We start from the raw sequence: 17,150 nt of genomic DNA, 5'->3' as shown, positions 1-17,150 counted from the left end.
AGACCCCAACAGTTGGTTTGCAGTCCAAAAGGAAAAGTTTTTTTCCTGGAATTTTTCAAAGCCTAGCTTCTATTGTAAAAGTGAGTAGGACTGGAGACCAGATTATAATTTATGCCAGGTCAGAATGTGCCCCCTGAATCTATGTACCCTAAAAGATTTTATACACAATTACACCTAAACCAGGTGATTTCCAGTGTCCTGACAGCCAGTGTGTTATAAAGGGATTCAGTTTAATCCAGTAACTTAATGGGAATCACCAGGCAGTAGGGGTTGGTTTGGCTGGTTAATAATGCAAAAATAACTCATGAAAGACTGCTGTGGAAGGGTTGTGAGCATTATCTATGAAGCATTATCTGGCCCAAGTGATGGAATCACTCAGCTTTCGAACACCTGATTTGTTCTGGTGGTTAAGGCAGTCACCAAGTTTCATAACCTAGATTCTTCTGTGTTAAATAAACTCTTAGAAAATGGAAGTGTGCAATCTTCAGCTACACTCTACTATTCAAGCCTGTTGTAGGCTTGCATGGCATTTGGACCCTCGCTCAGGTGTGATTACAGTTTTCATATTTATATATTGGTGTCTTTCTGACAGACCAATAATCCCATAAATTCAGCAAGTGAAAACAACATCCCATAGTGTATGTTGAACTGGTAGCTGCAGGGGGTATGAAAATTATGGTAATTTTTAGCTTCTCTATTGTTAGTCGTGCACATGAGTGTTTCCAATAGAAATGTATCATGCTTTCAGCACTGAGCATATTACAAAGCCCACATAATGCAGTCCTGGTACAAATATAGGAAATGGTTGCATTATCAAACCCAATATAGTCACTTAGCCTTTTTTTTTTTGACAGAGGAAAGGAATAACCTGATCTGAAGAGAACTGCAGCATTTGACCAAATTAAGCCATTCCATAAGTACAATGTGTATCAGCCTTTCCCAGTAGGAAGCCATCCTCAGAAGGAGGCAATAGACCTCCTTTTAGCCACATGTTTGGCAAACCAGAGAATTAGTCATCAGGTTGTGTGCCGTTGCACTGAGGGTCACATCCATCACTCCCCACATCCTTTTAAGGACTGCTCAGTTCTCCTACAAGTTGTATTTCTGTTTCTCCCTCTCTCACGTTCCTAGTCGTGGGTTTATGTTCACTTGTCATTTCCCATAATAGAAAATGTTGCTGCTATCTATGGGCTTCGTTGTCCTCTTCTGAGAAGTGGAAGGTCCTAGATAGATGGCTTCTGAGGGCCCTTTCAGCTTTGAATCAATGTACTGTCTATAAGGGATGCTAACTGGGATTTAAAACCACAGTCTACTACACTGCAGGCCTGGCTGAATGGCCTCCTGCCTTCTAGAGGAAGACTAATGCAGCTAGCTAGGAGGGAATAATAAGATCTCCCATTTCTAGAACACTTTAAGATTTATGAAGCAATTTCCCCACAATATTCCTGAAGGTGGAGTAGCATAAAATTGGACTCTGCTCCTCCTCCCCTCTCCCGTTTTACCACAGCTGGGGGGGGTGTGTGTGTGTGTGTGTGTATGCGCACACGCACTGTATATAATTTGCCAGCCAAAGAATAGCAGAGCCAGGGGGCAGTTGGAAGCCAGGATCACGAACCTTCTTGTGCAGTACAAACCCAATTTAAAATGTATTCCTAGTACGAGCTGCACTTTCTTAATGGGGGAACCAGCAAAAATGAATGATTTTGTAGTTTCAGCAAGAGTCTCTTTAAAAAAGTAGCTTTGTGAAATAGGGAAAAGGTAGAGTTTTGCAGCTTGATGGCATTTGTACAAAATAAACTAAAACATAAATGGCCTTGCACAGAAAAGCTGATCAGTGTTAACAGCAGCCTTTAAAGGAGTTGATTTTTTTTTTAACATTTCAACCTACCACTTAAATATTATTGCCTTAATTAATAATTGTTAACACTGGGAACTGTTGTTCTTTGGTCCTCCGGTAAAAATGAAAATGCATTGTCTCAGAGCACTGGGTTTGGTGCATTTCTGCTATTTGCACACCAGGGCTGGCTCTGGCTGGACGCAGATGCTTTCTGATTCTGGTGGACAGGGCAATCATTTCATCTCTGTTTCACTTGTTTACATATAGCTCCCGTAGTCAGACGGTTTTTGTGAGAAGGTTCAAAATGTTTATCTCAGCAACAGAAGATGGTTGCTTTATTGTTTGATTGACCCAGGCCAGCATCCTTTTACACTTACTGATGCATCAGGTAGCAAGTCGCCTCTCCAGGCCACGCTTGATCGCTGACGAAATGCTGGCTGTGATTTTGCCATAACTGCCCATTTTTCTCAGTCAGGTTTTGCTGACAGCTCAGGCCCAGAAAAGTCAAGCTCCAAACAACAAAAAAATAGAGCTCTAAGCTGCTGCTATCAGAATGACTAATTCAAGACCCAGTGAAACATCAGCTCCGGGTTCCATGGTAACATGTGTTAGGTGAATTTAAGTATATTTTAGGTATCATTGCTGATACTACCAAAACCATGGCAGCTGTTAGAAAAAGTATAAGGAAAAAGAACAGCGTGGAGTTAATGCCTAGCCACTGGTAGCATCCTTAAAAAAGGCAGGGAGATTGTCTTGGAGGTACAGTGAAGAAAGGACATAGAAAACTGCTTGGTCAGACCTGCAGCACCAGCACCTACCTAGTCATGATGGTCACTGACAAAACCAACCTTGGGTATATCTTTTTTTGGGGGGGCAGTGGGGGTTAAGTGACTTGCCCAGGGTCACACAGCTAGTAAGTGTCAAGTGTTTGGCCTTGGATTTGAACTCGTCCTCCTTACTTCAGGACCGGTGCTCTATCCACTTTGCCACCTAGCTGCCCTGGGCATATCTTTTTTCACAGCTTCAGTTTCTTCATTTGGAAAATGGGGGAATTAGACTAGATATATCGTCTAAGATTCCTTCCCCCTCTGACATTCTGTGATTCTAAGAGGGCACTGACTTGGGAAGGTGATTCTCCGCCCCTACCCCATACATACCTGAGCAGATTAACCTTGCAGGGTGTGGTAAGAATTCAGTTTGAAGGTATGTCTTAGGAAATTTACTCTGGGCACACTAGTTTATGCTTCCATATTCAGTAAAATGGGAGCCAGCTCTTGTGGCTGGGGACGTTTTCACATGACTACCCTTTTCTGTGTGTAATACATTTATGTACTGCTTATAAATTGCTTGCTTGATCACAACCACCCTGGTTGGTAGGTACTGTCATAATCCCCATTTTATAGGGGCTGGATTTGAATTCAGGTCTTGCTTATTCCAAGCCTAGAATTCCATCCTCCACTGGACCATTTAGCCACCTACCTACTTATTTGTGTTCAGGGACTTCATATTTATCTGGCATTGTTGGGGAATAAGGTGTTCCACATAAGTAAAATGGAATTGCCCATGGGGCAGGGAGAATCCTACAGTGTATTACAGGATCACAGATATTTAGAAATGGAAGGGACTGATATAGATCAGAGACCAAACATGCCCAGAGTGGGAAAGGACTTGCCCAAGGGCACACCCAAAGTGGCAGTCAGGATTTGAACCCATATTCTTTGATTCCAAAGCCAGCACTCTTCATTTGTAAGCTCTAACCCCCAAAGCCCTTATATAGGACTTGGTGGCATGGGCTTAGCTGCTGCCTTTGCTACATACATACTCTTTTACCTACATCCTTCAGTTAAATCACTGGGAGACTATCACCCCTCTCAGGTCACAGCTTTTCAGTGATATGTTTTATAAGACAGATTTTCTTTACCCTGAAGATTATTTCTAGGAGGGAAACTGCATATGCATAATATCTTCTTTTCTAGGTTTCCACTTGGCCCTATCTTATGTTTCAAAATAATAGGAGGAACCTATACAGATGTAATTTGTCCACGTCTGGTACCTATATAAATACACGGGCCCAGAGAAAAATAAAGCTAATTTTGTAAGCTCCATCAAACAGACACATTGATGCTCCAATAAACAGGATATCAGTCCAAAGACTTGAAATTGACTTTCAACTGTCTTTATTCTGCTGCCATCCTGTGGCTTGCAAGTACCACTGCATCATCTTATGGTCCAGAGGATGGGGATCAGTGCTTTGGATGGGTAAGTCTCTGGGCTGCTCTTCATCCAGTAGGAATCTTGAGGGAGAGACTTCTCAGTGGAGAGTAGAGTTAGTGGCGTAACTCAAGTCTGCGCCATAACCTACAGCACACGCCAAGTATTCAACCTTTTATCACCAATCTTGGCTTGATTTCTGCTTGATAAACCGTAGGGACAAGTAGTAGAAGACAACGAAGACAATACTAATGCCAGCAATTACAGCATAGCTAGCATACAATGGGTATGAATTCAGATCCAGAGCATCAACTATCTGTGGTTAAAAACAGACATGTTATTGCAATCATCTTTTTAAAGCAAAACGAATTTTTTTAGCTTTGTTTAAAAAAAGTTAAAATACTATATATATATACATATATATATATGTATATATATATATGTGTGTGTGTATATATATATATGTGTGTGTGTGTGTGTGTGTTGTATACATATATATCACTCACACGGTCTCCTTCTACTGGGATGGTAATGTTTCCAAACTGCATCATGTAAGTGAGTCCATTAAATTGAATCTGCATTAATCCTTCATAGCACCATCGGAGAGGGGATACTTTGGAGATCCAAGCTGGTACTGAGAATGAAAAATGAACCATTAGGCTTGATAAGCACTTCCTTAGAGATTTTTAAGGCCAGAACAAAATCCCACCAGGAAAGTAGATCAATAAACACTTTGTGAATTCCCTCGCTAGTCAAAGTAGTCATTTCAGTGGCAATGAGAAAACTGAGTGAAGAAACATGGGAAAGCCCTCTTGGTTCAAGTAGGAAAATCCGTCAATACTTGTTCCTTAAAGCAGAACCTGTAAAAGTGGGCAGCTCATATGATTTCATCTAGAGCTGGAAGGAACCACAGAAATCATGAGGAACCTGAGACCAGAGATGTTTGTTATTGCCTGAGATTACACAGGCAGTGAGTGGCAGACTAATTGGAGTCTGAGCCCTCATAGGCTCACTGTGTCCTCCTGCACAGTGCTGGAAAAGGATCCCCATTTGTTTGGATTACAGTCTATAAACTATCAGCCTGGGGATCAAAGTACAAGGTAACTAGAAGTCCCACCTGCCTTTGTTTTGAGAGGGGAGACCACAGTTGCCGCCTTACCTGTCCATAGGTTTTCTATGCTTATTATAAAGCCCCCTGCTAGGTAAAAAGAGTTGAACAGAGCGTTGACCATGAAGTAGGACAGGTGGAGAGTTGGCAGCGAGGCCGCACACCACAGCGCCATGGTCCGATTGCAGTAGACCACAAGCCACATCAGCAAGAAACTCAGCATGAAATGGTTTGGCTCTGGCCGCAGGTTTGCTAGCCAATAGATAGGAATCCCATAAATGACCACATAAGTACAGTGCTCTGGAATCTCTCCTAAAACCTGATGAGAAAAAGGACTGTGAGTTTAAAACAGTGTGGATCCTCTTTGTCTTTAGGGAGGAAAAAAAAAATTAGAGGAAACAATTCACAAGGATTTACAAGAGTAAACCAGACTCATTCTTATATCATTTTATAGTATGCGATTCTGAACCATAAAGTGGAGAGGTTTCCTGTTCACTCTCAATACCTCTTGCTATCCAAACTTTACTAATTTGGACATTTCCTAGCTAGTTGATCCTAGGCAAGTCACAAATCTCTTTTGCCTCAGTTTCCTCAACTGTAAAATGGGGATAATAACACCCACCTCATAGGACAGGTGTGAGGATCAAATGAGATATTTCTAACAGCACTTATCACAATGTGGTACACAGTAGGTACTATATAAATGATTATTCCTTTCCCTTTCTTTCCTTCCCATTTGTGATCATTAAACCTTTCCTTGGAAAATCCCTCCACCCTTACTTTTAGCCCTTCTTCTGGTCATTCACTCCCAGAATTTCTGTTTTAAGGAAGCACCCAGGCCAGTTGTGTTCACTTCTTCCTCTCTAGCCTCTGTTCTTAACTCCCCACTCTTCTTTTTCCAACTTACCTGCAAAGGGGTGCCCTTCCTCCTGCCCTTCAGCTTCTTTTCATTGGTTGTCTTCCACTATTAAAACGTATGTGTCTTGAGGGCAGGAGCTGTCTTTCTTTCTGCTTGTACTTGTACTCCCAACACTTAGCACAGTGCCCAGCACATAATGAGCAAATGCTTTTTCACTTGTTGACTTACAGCCTGGGCTAAAATTCATCTTTGCACCCTCCATCATGCTGTCTCTCCCATTTGAATGTAAGCTCCTTGAAGGAGAGGGGCTGTGTTTTTTGCTTTCTTTGTATCCCTAGCAGCTCATCACAATGCCTGGTGCCGTAATAAATGCTTGTGGAATTGAGTGAACTGTTGCCTCTAAGTAAATGAATTAAGTAAAAGGTCAAGAGGGAAGTCTGCATTCTCTAAAAAGCATTTCCCTTAATATATATGTGTGTGTGTGTGTGTGTGTGTGTGTGTGTGTGTGTGTGTGTGTGTTGTGTGTGTGTGTGTATGTATATGTATATATATATGTGTGTGTGTGTGTGTGTGTATGTATATGTATATATATGTGTGTGTGTGTGTGTATGTATGTATGTATATGTATATATATATATACACACACACACACACACACACACATGTAATGTGATTGCAGTGTCAACCAGAGGCCAGTATAGCCCTGGTTCAGGGCTTTTCAAAATCTGATTGCACATTTTTCTTATCCATCCCAAATGACATTTCTGCCTGGTCACACAGGTAACCCGATTCCAATAAAACCAACTCATCAAGCATCTGCTATGCTTGTAGTTTCACAATTCAATTCAGTCCAATGAGCATTCTCTGTCAGGCACTGTGCAAAAGAAACAGTCTGCCTTCAGAGCTTATGCTCTACTGGGTAAATAGAATGACACAAATGAAAATAATTAAAACAATATTAATTGGAAAAAATGTCTTCTAGTTTAGCCAGGCCTTCTCTCTTCTCCTTACCCCTCAGCCAGTTCAAGTTAAGAAGGTTTTACTATATAGCCTTAAAAAAAGAAAAAGAAAAGAGAAAGAAAGAAAAAGAAAAGAAATGCCCTACTCTGCAAAGACTCCTTTTTTGAGCCATCCTTTCTGTAGCTGCTGAAAATTCAATTCCATGAGAATACAAGGTCCTTGATGACAGGAGTCATTTTGTTTCTGTCTTAGTATCTATCCCCAGTACTTACTTAACACAATGCCTTAATCATAATAGGTCCTTGGATGCTTTTGCTGGATTTAATTGAATTGTGAGGGACAATACTTCTCCAAAGTGTACAATAGGTTATAACACATTCGCTTTGCTATTTGGTTCCACATATTTTTGTCCTAGGTCAGTAAAAATAACATTAATGTAATTTCTATAAAACATTGAGGCAACTAAGCGGTACAGTGGATAGAGTACTAGGCTTAGAATCAGGAAGACACCTTCCTGAATTAAAATCTGACCTCAGATACTAGCTGTGTGACTCTGGGTGAGTCACTTAACTCTGTATGCCTCAGTTTCCCCATCTGCAAAATGAGCTAGAGAAGATGATAAACCACTCTAGTATCATTGCCAACAAAACCCCAAATGTCAGACACAACTGAAACAACAATATGATACAGACATTAATCTAGCCCACTTTATATGTAGGCAGACACACTGATATACACCTAGAAATGGGTTACCTTAGCAAAGAAATATGGGCCAGCAGAATACATCCCATCTTCAAGTTCATGATAAAGCATTGCCCTTTCAGAATGACCTAAAGGAAAAAGAAAAATGAGGTTCATATAGAATAAAGTGTTCAAAGTTACTGATATTTATTGGTGTCTCTGGAAATAGCCTTTACTGCAACTAAAATAAGATGATTTCATTTTTAGATATTTTGACGATCTCTTGTTTTTACATTAATGTCATTTACAGATATGCTCCCACAGCACACTCCCCATTGAACCTTCCCTTGTAACAAATAAAAACATGAAAAAACAAGGTAGCGAACTTGTGTGTTACACTTGCATGTTACCCTCTCCTGTAACTTCTATGTTACTTGTATGTAACTTGTATCTCCTTCCACAGCTGCCCTGGTAGAATGTAGTCTTTGAAGCCAGAATGGAATGTTCCGCTTTTCTCTTTCCCTAGAAGAATGCCTGGCATGTGGAAGGTCTCCAGGCATGCTTACTTCCTCACATCTATGCTGAGAGAAAGGAGATATATTTATTCATGATTGGTTCTCTGGGACAAAGGTTAGTTATTACATTACTCAAAGTTTGGCCTCCTTTTAGTTTTGATTTATACTAAGCATAAAGTCATCATGTATACAGTTCTCCTAGTTCTGTTTAGTTTACTCTACATTTTTAACTTCCTTGTAATGTGTGTCCTATAGTAAGGTCACTGGGTCAAAGACTCCAAACAGTCCAGTCACTTCTCTTACATAGAGCAGTTCCAATGTTGGGACCAATCCACAGGTCTAATAACAGTGTACTAATGTGCCTGTCCTTTTACTGTTCTCTAACCTTGGCTATTCAGATTTTTTTTATCATCTTATCTGTGTTTTCTGTCATCTTATTTATGCTAATTTGCTATGTATAAGGTGAAACCTCAGTTGTTTTAATCTGCATTTCTCACATTAATATGTAGCATTTTTCACAATTCTTGATCATTTAAAATTCTCATTTCAAAAATATCATCTGGTATAACCCTTAATTTTTCCCCTTTCCCCAAGAGAATATCCCTCCCCCTCTACCAAACTTTCCTGTTTTTTTTTGAGACACCACCATTCCTCCAGTCTCCCAGTTCTATAAGCTCAGCGTTATTCTTGGTGCCTTACTCCCCCTTACCCCACGTAGCCATTGAGTTACCAAGTATGGCTGATTCTGCCTCCCCATCTTCTCCCCCATCCATCCCCTTTTGTCTGCTTGCATAGCTACCACCATAATTCAGGTCCTTGCCTCCTCTGGCATGGATTATTACTGTGGACTCAAGTCTTTACACCACTCCTATCTATTCCCCATAACAGCTAGCTGCCAAAGTGATGTTTCTTAAATGCAAATCTGAGCATCTCACTACCCTACTCAATAAACTCCACTGGCCCCCTACTGCCTCTAGGACAATAGTAACGTTTCTGTTTGACTTTTAAAGCCCTTGACAACTGTGATATATAAATGTAAGGGCCACAACCTACCTTTTCAGTTATCTATTCCCCTTCCCATATATTCTCTATCCTAGCCAAACTGGACTTCTCTTTGTTCCTCACACTTGACATTCAGTCTGTCAGCTTGGTGTGTTGACATTGGCTATTCCCCATTTTTGGAATGCACTCCCTCATCACTTCTTTCTTACAGATGCCCAACTTCCTGCCAGACACAGCTCAAGCACACAAAGATTTCCTGATCCTCCCAACTTCTGATTGCATCCCTAACTTGTATTTAACTGCCTTGTATTTATTTTGCATCTATTCTGCTTGTGTTCATTCCACGCATATACATACATACATACATACATATATATTATATGGGAAGGATAACATTATTCTATACTCTGCATTCTATGGGGAAGATAGCAATCGTGGATATACACATTATATGTATATGTATGTATCTAAATATCTACATTTTATGAGGAAGATAACATGTATATAATGTGTACATAAACACACATTGTATACATACATTGCATGTGATATAGTTTGTATACATTCGTGTTTATAATGAACACGCACTGTATATTTTACATGGTGTATACATGTATGCATGCCTATACACACTTTATATGATGTACGCATAATGTGTATATACCTTTACATACACATATGACATATGACCTATATGGCATCTTGGCTATTCCATAAACAAGACACTCCATCTCTCGACTTAGTCTTTGAGCCTTCTCTCTGGCTGTCCCCCATGCCAGGAACATTCTGCCTCTTCCACTCTGACTACTAAGTCTCCAACTTCCTTCAAGTCCCAACCAAAATCCCATCTTTAGTAGAAACCTTCCCTGACCCCCTTCTATTTCCTGTGCCTTCCCTCTGTTAATTATTTCCTGTTTATCCTGTACATAATTTGTTATATATGTATTTGCTTCCATGTTGTCTCCCTCATTAGAATGTAAACTCCACGAGGGCAGGGACTGTCTTTTGCCTCTTTTTGTATCCCTAGCACTTAGCACAGTGTCTGGAACATAGTAGGTGCTTAATAAATTTCACTGATTAACATATTCATATTATATACATTTTATGTGTATAGGATGTATGTGTATATGTATATATACACATTGTGTTTATTATATATCTATAATGTATGTGTATATATATGCATATTATGTATATATGTTCTAGAATATATATGGATACATTATATATACATATAATGTTATCTTCCCCACAGAATATATATATATGTGTGTGTGTGTGTGTGTGTGTGTGTGTGTGTGTGTGTGTGTGTGTGACATATATTATCCCCAAAGAATGTATATATAATATATGATAGATAATGTATGTCACACACACACATATACGCACAGAATATAGGCTCTTTGAAGTTAAGGAAGGATTAATTGTTCCCTTCCTTTCTATCTCCAACATTGCCTATCACAAAGTAGATGTTTAATAAATGTTTTCAACTGATTGATTTTCCAAATAAAGAAACTGAGGTCTAGGGCAGGGGGGACAATAATTTGCTCCGCTTCACACATCTGTTTATTCAGAATCATTCTTGAATCAGAGTCCTGACTTTCTGCTGCACTACCCTGTATATATATAGCTAATAGTTATCTTGGTGGCCTTGAGCCACATTGTGTTTGTTTGTTTATGTAATGTAGAGCTCACTACGGAAGGGTCTGGTCTAGCCAGACTGGCCAGCTGGCTGCTCCCTGAACAGAATAACTCCCACCTCCGAGGTTTTGCCCAACCCCTGCAGGCCTCGAGCTGCCCCTCTGGGCTCTGAGCCTGCCTCACTTTAATTCGTACAATTTATCACTTCTTTCATGGCCCACCCAGCTCCTCTGCCTTCTCTCCCAAAGCCTTTCCTTGAGTCAACAGATATCAGTCCTTTTTCCCTTCTCAGATGATCAGTCTTAACCTGTCTACACAAATTATATCTCCTAAATAGAAAGTGGATTGCTTTAAGGAAGAAACTTTCTTGTTTGGTCTTTGTAAACCCTGTCACTCAGCACAGTGCCCTGCATACAGTGAGTACTTAATGGATGGTGGAATTGATTTGAACACTCATCTATTGTGTAATGACCAAGAAAGGCTTTGGGCCAGGGAAACATCTAATCCAATTAGGGAAAAACTAAATTACAGACTTTTAAAAAAATGTAACTCATTTACCTTTTGAGTACAGCCCTTATTTTGACCATAAAACAATGACTTCTCTGTTTGACTTTTAAAGCCTTTCACAACTCATCCCCAACCTAGCTTTCCAGTTACTAAGTATTGCCCAGTAAAATGCCCAAGTCCCAGTAAAATGTAAGCTCCATGTGGTTAGGGACTGGTCCTTTTTTTCATCTTTACATTGTACATAGTAGCTGTTTCAGAATTAAATTAAAAGCCTGCTTCAAGGAAAGAAGTTACTGTAGGCTATTTATGCCCCTTGTAATTGCTATTCAATTACTTAGTGAACCTCTTCTTTATAAGTCCAAGAAAGGTATACTTCTGGCCAGCCCAGCCCAAAGTGTCACAAATACTGAACCCAGTAAATTCCAAATGAATGACATTTTCCCGTTTTTGAGTTATTTTCAGGATTTAGCAATAGTCAGAACTAACACGGCACTTACATTTTGCAATAACATGCAGAATCACTGGGAAGGGAACCAGAGACCCAATCAGGAACAGGAGAGCAGCCATGTCCATATAGGAGTGCTGGATTTCTCCATGGCCATAATACAGAAATCCAATTATCATGGACATCAGAAGGGCCTCTAACCCATTGATCAGCAATGTCGGCAGGTCCCTGAAGTCATTGGAAATCTGTCGGCTTAAGAAGCATAACACCAAATTAGCAGCAGTGGGGGGGTGATCACCTTCCCTGCCAGTAACCTGACAGAGAGCATCCTGCCTGTCATGTGCTGATCAGGGGTTGTTTTGTATTATTATAGTTATTTATCTTAAGTCAGCCAGCATTTATTAAGCACCTACTATATGCAATGCACATTTCTAGGCACTGGAGATACAAAGACAAAATAGTCACGCCTCCAATGAGCTTGCATTCTGATGGGAGGAATGCAGCATGTATCTTAGCTCCTTTCTAGATCAGAAGCTCCAAGAGGGCAGGTATTACATCTAATTATTATCTAAGATTAATACCTCCTCCATAGCTCAGTATAGTGCTCTGCACACAGTAGTCCCTTAATGAGTATTTGCTGAGTTGAAGTGAATTTCCGGTGAACTCCACTTTCTTCAGAAACACAAGATAGATGGGCCTATTGTTGTTTAGTGTGGGATCACAATTAGAACTTACCTCTGGGCACAGTGCTTGGCACATATAGGTGCTTAAAAATTGTTTATTGACTGGCCACCATCAAAATGCTTAAATGCAATTTTCCTCTTAAAATCAACTTCAGAAGTCTTTGAATTACCGAATTAGAATGGTGAACTGTTGCATTGATCCTGGTAGCTGGTGGTAAGAAGGTGATGATACGTTAATGGTCTTCTCTGAAATGATGTGAGATCTGTCAGAAAGCAGAGAGCAGGGTCAGGGTCTTTGTTTCCAGCAACTGCCTCCAACAAACAAGTCAGGGGCCCTTCTCTGCCAGACATCCGCCGTACCTTGGCTCCTCCGACACATTCAGCACACTTTCCCCAGCTCTCCACAAGAAGTCATCAAAGTCTCGAACCTTCTTCAGAAACAAGGCAGCAAGAGACTTGACCTTCTCTCTGCTGGCCATCTCTCGCTGGCTATCCTTTCTGTCAATGCTGGTCAAATCAACTGAAAGAAATTGGCTATTATGGCCCACAGGCTAAAGAGTCAACAGATATCAAGTGTACACACACACACACACACACACACACACACACACACACACACATACAGAGTTAAACCCCAACACTGGCCCTGGAGTCAGGAGGACTTAACTTCAAATCCAGCCTCAGACACCTGCTAGCTGTGTGACCCTGGGCAAGTCACTTAACCCCAACTGCCTCAAAAAATAAAAATAAAAAGATCCTAAAATGATCTGGTTACAGTACTTATATTTGTGTTGTCTGTGTAGATAAGGAGTTGACAACCACCAGCGTGCAGTGGAAAGACAACTAGGCATTGTCAGAGGCAAGTCACATCTTTCTGACTCCAAGTCATGAGCTCTATGCCCTGTGCCTGATAATAACATTGCCTTTTTCCAAGAGTTACGAAAAATATATTTCTAAATCTTGAAACATTATATGTGACTTATAATAATATCTGACATTTATATAACACTTTACATTTTTGTTTTGGAGGCAATCAGGGTTAAGTGACTTGCCCAGGGTCACACAGCTAATAAGTGTCTGAGGCCACATTTGAATTCAGGTCCTCCTGACTCCTGGGCTGCTGCTCTATCCATTGTGCCACTTAGCTGCTCCTTATGTAACACTTCAAAGTTTATAAAGTGCTTTACATTAATTATCTCATTTAAGCCTCATCAACAGTCTGGTGAGTTAGCTGCCGTTTTTATTTCCATTTTATTGACATGGAAACTGAGGCCAATAAAGGTTAAGTGACTTGCCTAGAGTAACACAGCTAGAGTCAGAGGCAAGATTTGAACCCAAGGCCTCCTGACTTAAGATTTATTAGACCACATTGCCTTTATTATCATTAATAATAAACCAGATAGGGAAAATGAAGTATGGAGAAGTTGATTTATTCAAAGTAATGAAGTCAATAAGCAACTTTGTGGATAGAACCTAGATGTCTTATGACCTTCTTGATACATAATATTACTTTTATTATATTATTATATAATAGATTACATATTTATATTGTATATTATCACATAATATACAGAATGTGTCAAAATTATAATGTATATTTATAGTATTAGATACATATAAGAACAATAAATCGCTTTTATGTAGCATCAGTTGACCTTCACAACAACCCTGTGAGGAAGGTATTATTATTTTCCCCATTTTACAGATGAGAAAACCAAGGCTGAGAGCAATGAAGTGATTTGCCCACAGTGGGTCACATAGCTTTTGAGGGTCTGAGGCAGGATTTGAACTCAGGTCTTCCTGACACCAAGGTTAGCACTCTATACACTGTACCACCTAGCTGCCAAACTATTCCTCTCTCCTAGCTTTCCTCTTATTGTAGAACCCAGCTCAGTACCCCTTCCTCTCCCAAATCCCTGCTCCTACCTATGGGCGTGTCAGTAGTATTATTGAGCTAACTCCAAATAGCTCTATGATAGGCACGTACTCAGTCCTTGAATTCAATCAATCTGTCAACAAGCACTAATTAAGGACTGACTTTGTGCCAGACGCTCTGCTAAGTCTTGGGGATATAAATACAGAGAATGAACTGATCCCTACTGGAAAGCAGCTTTCATTCTAATGAGGAAGACATATACATATGTAAATGTATAAAGCATACAGAAAATTAATACAAACGTATTTATAGTATTTAATAAAAGGTAGCAAGGGAGGGAGGGAAGGCACTAGCTGTTGGGGAGCAACAGGAAAAGGTTCACATAGAACATGGCACTCAAGTTACCTCTTTTTTTGAGGGGGAGGCACTCAGGGTTAAGTGACCGGCCCAGGGTCACACAGCTAGTAAGTGTCAAGTGTTTGAGGCTGAATTGGAACTCAGGTCCTCCTGACTCCAGGGCCAGAGCTCTATCCAATGTGCCACCTAGCTGCCTAACACTCAAGCCTCATCTTAAAGCAAGAGAAGGACTCCATGGGGAAGATGGAAGGAAGGCACATTCCACATTCATGGGATGGCCAATGCACTGGAGGTAGGAGTTAATGGGAGAGAAGATCAATTTGGCTGGGCTAAAGAATGCAGGAAGGGGAATAATGTGTAATGAGGCTGCAAAGATAGTTTGGGGCCAGGTTATAAAGGGTTTTAAAAGCTAAAAAGGCATTTCTATTTTATCCTGGATGTACTGGGAAGCTACTGGTGTTGATTGAGTAGGGGAGTTACATGGTCAGATGTGCCTTTGTGAAAAATCACTTTAGTGTCCATGCGTAGGATGGGCCAGGGTGGAGAGTGACATGAGGTAGAGAGACCATTAGGAGGCTGTAAAAAGAACCCAGGTGACAAGGGCCTGAGCCCAGATGGTCCTGGTGTGAGCAGGGGTCAGATGGAAAAAGATGTGAGGGGAGAAACGGCAATGTCTGTCACTGATTGAATATGTGGGGGGAGAGTGAGGAGTCCAGCACAAGCCACCCTTTACCAGGGATTAGGTTCTCTCGGCTCCTATAGACCCCTACCAGATATACAGTAAGCTATATTTCTCTTATCACAAGTTCTTGCTAGACTTCTACCTCCCCTTGGGGTAACTTTTCCTACAACATCACAAGGGCATTGTTACAGATTACGATCCCTTCCACCCCAGAACATCAAATCATCCACAGAGTATGGGGTCTCTGTCCTGACTGCCCCCTATGTCCCAGTTGACAGGGGTTTTGATTTCTCCCGTAATAAAGAATTTGGGGTCCAGGGTCCTCCACATGGATGATTGGGCCCCCAATTCAGGACCTTCTGTGGGGTTCTCTAGGGCAGAGGGTCTTAAGCTTTCTTGTGTCATGGACCTCTGTGGCAAAAGTCTGATGAAGCCTGTGGGGCTCTTCTCAGAATAATGTTTCTAACGGCATGAAATAAAATTCATAGGATAAATAATAAAGGAAGCAATTATATTGAAATAGAAGTATCAAATTATTAAAAATTATAAGTGGATGAACCACGGGTTACAAAGCCCTCGCCTAGGGCAATGGGAGGCAATTCACGACCTGCTTCTATTGATCCTTCCTTTAAACATCCTTTGGCTCCGTAACATTAAATCTCTCATGTAGTCATGGCCTGTAAAACCTTGTCTAAACCCTAGCACTGATGGGGCTTTCCATCCAGCCAAGAGGAAATCAAAATCCAGATGACATTTTCTAACTAAGGCGTCTGAAAAGAACATCATCTGATATGCAAATGGTTGTCTGGGCACATAACTTTGTGACAATAATAACAAGAGCTAACCTTTATATAGCGCTTACTATGTGCCAGGCACTGTGCTAAACGCTTTCCAATTTTTATCTCACAGGATTCTCACAACAGCCCTGGGAGGTGGGTGCTATTATTATCCTCATCTTACAGATGAGAAAACTGAGACAAACAGAGGTTAAGTGACTTGCCCAGGGTCACACAGTTACTAAGTGTCTGGGGCCATAGTTGAACTCAGGTCTTCCTGATACCAGGCCCGGTGCACTATCCACTGCTCCACAGCTTTGTAAATGTGCATCAGCAGTTAGCATTTGCTCGCCATTGAACCCTTCCCAAAAATCTCTAGGCTCCATGGCCTGACTGGTGGAATCCATGGGCAGATACCTCTGCTGTCTCTAAGTGCCAAATTCCAGTCAGTTGTCCTAGCTGCTCAGATATTCCACGTGGCGGCAAAGCCCACTCACAGCATCTTGAAGCTTCGGCAAGGCCTTCACAGATTGTTAGCCCAGGGTATAGGAGACAGAGTTGTTTTGGTGCATAAGGAAGTGAAAACCCACCTGCTATAGCAGAAATAGCCCTAGGCCAGGAGTTCAGGACACTGGGTCCTAGTCTCTATCCAGCTTCTGGTCAGCTTTGTGATTTTGGCAACTCAAACCTCTAAGCCCCAGTTTCCACATTTGCAAAACTGGCAGGAGGGGGAAGTTGGACAGAATGATCTGTCAATGTTCTCAATCTATGACCCTGGGCCAAGATGAGTCATAAAATCCCAACTTAGGAGTCCTTCCTTCAATATGCATTTCAACCGGTTTTTCATGTGATGGAGTTGCAAGGCCCCCTGCCCTTCCTGTTTACCCTCATCTGTCTACACTATCAAAAGATTTCTTAAGTGCCTACTATGTGCTCTGGGGACACAAAAAGAGGCAAAAAAAAAAGCAACCAGTCTCTTCCCTCAAGGAGCTTACAGTCTAATGGAGGAG

The 17,150-nt window shown here is 41.0% G+C and overlaps 1 protein-coding gene across 1 annotated transcript in view; it reads right to left on the bottom strand.

Moving 5' to 3' along the window:
- Nucleotides 1-3,991: 3,991 nt before the first annotated feature.
- The window catches only part of ABCG8 (ATP binding cassette subfamily G member 8), a 45,059-nt gene continuing 31,900 nt past the window's right edge, over nt 3,992-17,150 (bottom strand). The window contains exons 7-13 of the mRNA XM_021001302.2: nt 12,810-12,969; nt 12,620-12,712; nt 11,819-12,018; nt 7,729-7,805; nt 5,208-5,475; nt 4,555-4,682; nt 3,992-4,364 (exon numbers count right to left, since the gene is read on the bottom strand). Coding sequence (XP_020856961.1) covers nt 4,227-4,364; nt 4,555-4,682; nt 5,208-5,475; nt 7,729-7,805; nt 11,819-12,018; nt 12,620-12,712; nt 12,810-12,969 — 1,064 coding nt within the window. The 3' untranslated portion in view covers nt 3,992-4,226. The remainder of the gene's footprint in view (nt 4,365-4,554; nt 4,683-5,207; nt 5,476-7,728; nt 7,806-11,818; nt 12,019-12,619; nt 12,713-12,809; nt 12,970-17,150) is intronic.

The sequence above is a fragment of the Phascolarctos cinereus genome, unplaced genomic scaffold (assembly GCF_003287225.1).
Source record: "Phascolarctos cinereus isolate Bilbo 61053 unplaced genomic scaffold, phaCin_HiC Scaffold_2;HRSCAF=192, whole genome shotgun sequence".
NCBI lineage: Eukaryota > Metazoa > Chordata > Mammalia > Diprotodontia > Phascolarctidae > Phascolarctos > Phascolarctos cinereus.
The sequence above is the reverse complement of the archived record's forward strand: the minus strand, read 5'-3'. Positions and strand labels throughout refer to the sequence as shown.